Source organism: Sinocyclocheilus grahami, unplaced genomic scaffold (assembly GCF_001515645.1).
Source record: "Sinocyclocheilus grahami isolate Dianchi unplaced genomic scaffold, SAMN03320097.WGS_v1.1 scaffold4043.1, whole genome shotgun sequence".
Classification (NCBI taxonomy): domain Eukaryota; kingdom Metazoa; phylum Chordata; class Actinopteri; order Cypriniformes; family Cyprinidae; genus Sinocyclocheilus; species Sinocyclocheilus grahami.
The window spans coordinates 10,827-12,736 of NW_015509057.1; the positions used below are offsets into that span (position 1 = coordinate 10,827).

The following is a 1,910-nucleotide window of genomic DNA, read 5'->3' on the forward strand; positions in this document are numbered from 1 at the left end:
TTTTTTTTTTTATTTTTATTTTTTTTTTTTTTTTTTTTTTTCATTTATTATTTGTTAAAATGGCATCTGAATCTACTGCTTCCCAACAGGAAAATGATGGCCTCCTCATTAGACATCAAAACAGAAATATGGAAAACGTGATAGAGCTGCGCAATAAGACGCCAGCGTGGAATGAAGAGACGGCGTCACACGTGTTAAACTTCAATGGCAGAGTCACACAGGCCTCCATCAAAAATTTCCAGATTGTGCATAACAAAGACCGTAAGTAACTCAACCATATCTCTGTAGAGCTGTTGATATTGCTCTAAAACAAAAGCTACTGTATGTTTGAAAAAGCATACTTGAATGCTACTTATTTTGCAGTATGCAGAACAAGTACAATTGCAAATGTAAAGAATACAACATATTATTATCTGTGCTTTATAGTGTTTATAAATATTTTCTTTTTTTTGAATTTTCATTTTAATTTGAATAATTTAGTCCCCCCCCCCCTCCATTTTTAATAATTAATTTTAATAAAGTTTTTAAATATTTCTATTTAACATTTATTTATTACTTCAGCTTTAGTTTTAGTAATTTTAGTACTGCAATTGTATTCCTGTCAGTTGCAGAAGTATGTTTATTAAATCTAATATTTATATTTTATTTCAACTCTTAAAAAACTATTTAAAATGTAACCGTTTTAGTTCACAATGACAGTGGTACTGCGTTAGAGCATGGTTCTAAAATCAACATGATCATTGGGCATATACTGATAACTTGTGCACATTAAATGCTCTCGAAGTTGTTGAAAAAGTGTCTGCCAAATTTGTTAATATCCCACAAGGCAATGCACTTGACTTCACTATCCATTTCCAGTGTAACAAAAGTACCAGAAATAATATTAGCTGCTATTTTAATCTCTCTATTGATGAGTAACTGTCAAAAGTGAAGACATTTGTTCACAAAAATGCAAAATAATCATATTTGAAGATATTCCATACTGATACTTTGCGTACTGTTTCACTATTTGTATGTAATAGTACGAAGTGTGCAGTATACGCTGTGCAATATGCAGTGCCTATCAGCACTCTGAACAGTTTGATGTTGAAAAATACATGCAAAATGTTAATCAGTGTTAGTATTGGTATGTCTGCTAAGCAAATAAAGCATTGCATGACCCTTTTTTGTGCTACATTTCAGAGGACTACATTGTGATGCAGTTTGGGAGAGTAGCAGACGATGCCTTCACTCTGGACTTCAGGTATCCTCTGTGTGCCGTACAAGCCTTTGCCATCGCTCTCTCCAGCTTTGATGGCAAAATCGCCTGCGAGTAAAAGCGTAAAGACACCCTGCTGGTGTCTTTCTGTGATTTCGTCACACGCAGCAAATGGGAAACGTTCTCACTCAGCATCAGCTCAATAAATCTGTCAAATAAAGCCACCATTGCTTGTGGGGTTGCATGATTTTACATGCCATAGAGAGATCTGCTGGTAATATCCGCTTGGGCTAAAATCAAGGTAATGGTTGTAGAGTGGGTGAACTGAGAAGGAGGGAAGTGCATTGAGATGTTTGATTTGAGAGTTTGAAAAATGCAAATGACCCCTGGTGGTGAGGAGGTCACATTAGACGTGATGTGTGTTTGAAAAGGGGAAAAAAGAAACAATGGATTGTGTTTTAGTTTTAGGTTATGCATACAATGCAATTAGGAAAAATGTGTTTTAACATTGTCTGCTTCACATTTGAATAAATTGTTATCTTATACTATGAATAAAAAAGCACTTTGTTTATAGGAATAGTTCACCCAGAGTTGAAAATGTGCTGAAAATGCTCACCTTCAGGCCATCCGAGATGTAGATGAGTTTCTTTCTTGGAGAAATATAGCTTTCCATCACTTGCTCAGCAACGGATCCTCTGCAGTGAATGGGTGC

The 1,910-nt window shown here is 35.2% G+C and overlaps 1 protein-coding gene across 1 annotated transcript; it reads left to right on the forward strand.

Moving 5' to 3' along the window:
* The first annotated feature begins 21 nt into the window (after positions 1–21).
* LOC107576619 (protein king tubby 1-like) lies at positions 22–1,830 on the forward strand. Its single transcript, XM_016262767.1, has 2 exons — positions 22–261; positions 1,183–1,830. Exons 1-2 carry the CDS (start codon positions 60–62, stop codon positions 1,314–1,316), a joined length of 336 nt encoding a protein of 111 aa, XP_016118253.1. The 5' UTR covers positions 22–59; the 3' UTR covers positions 1,317–1,830.
* Positions 1,831–1,910: the final 80 nt, after the last annotated feature.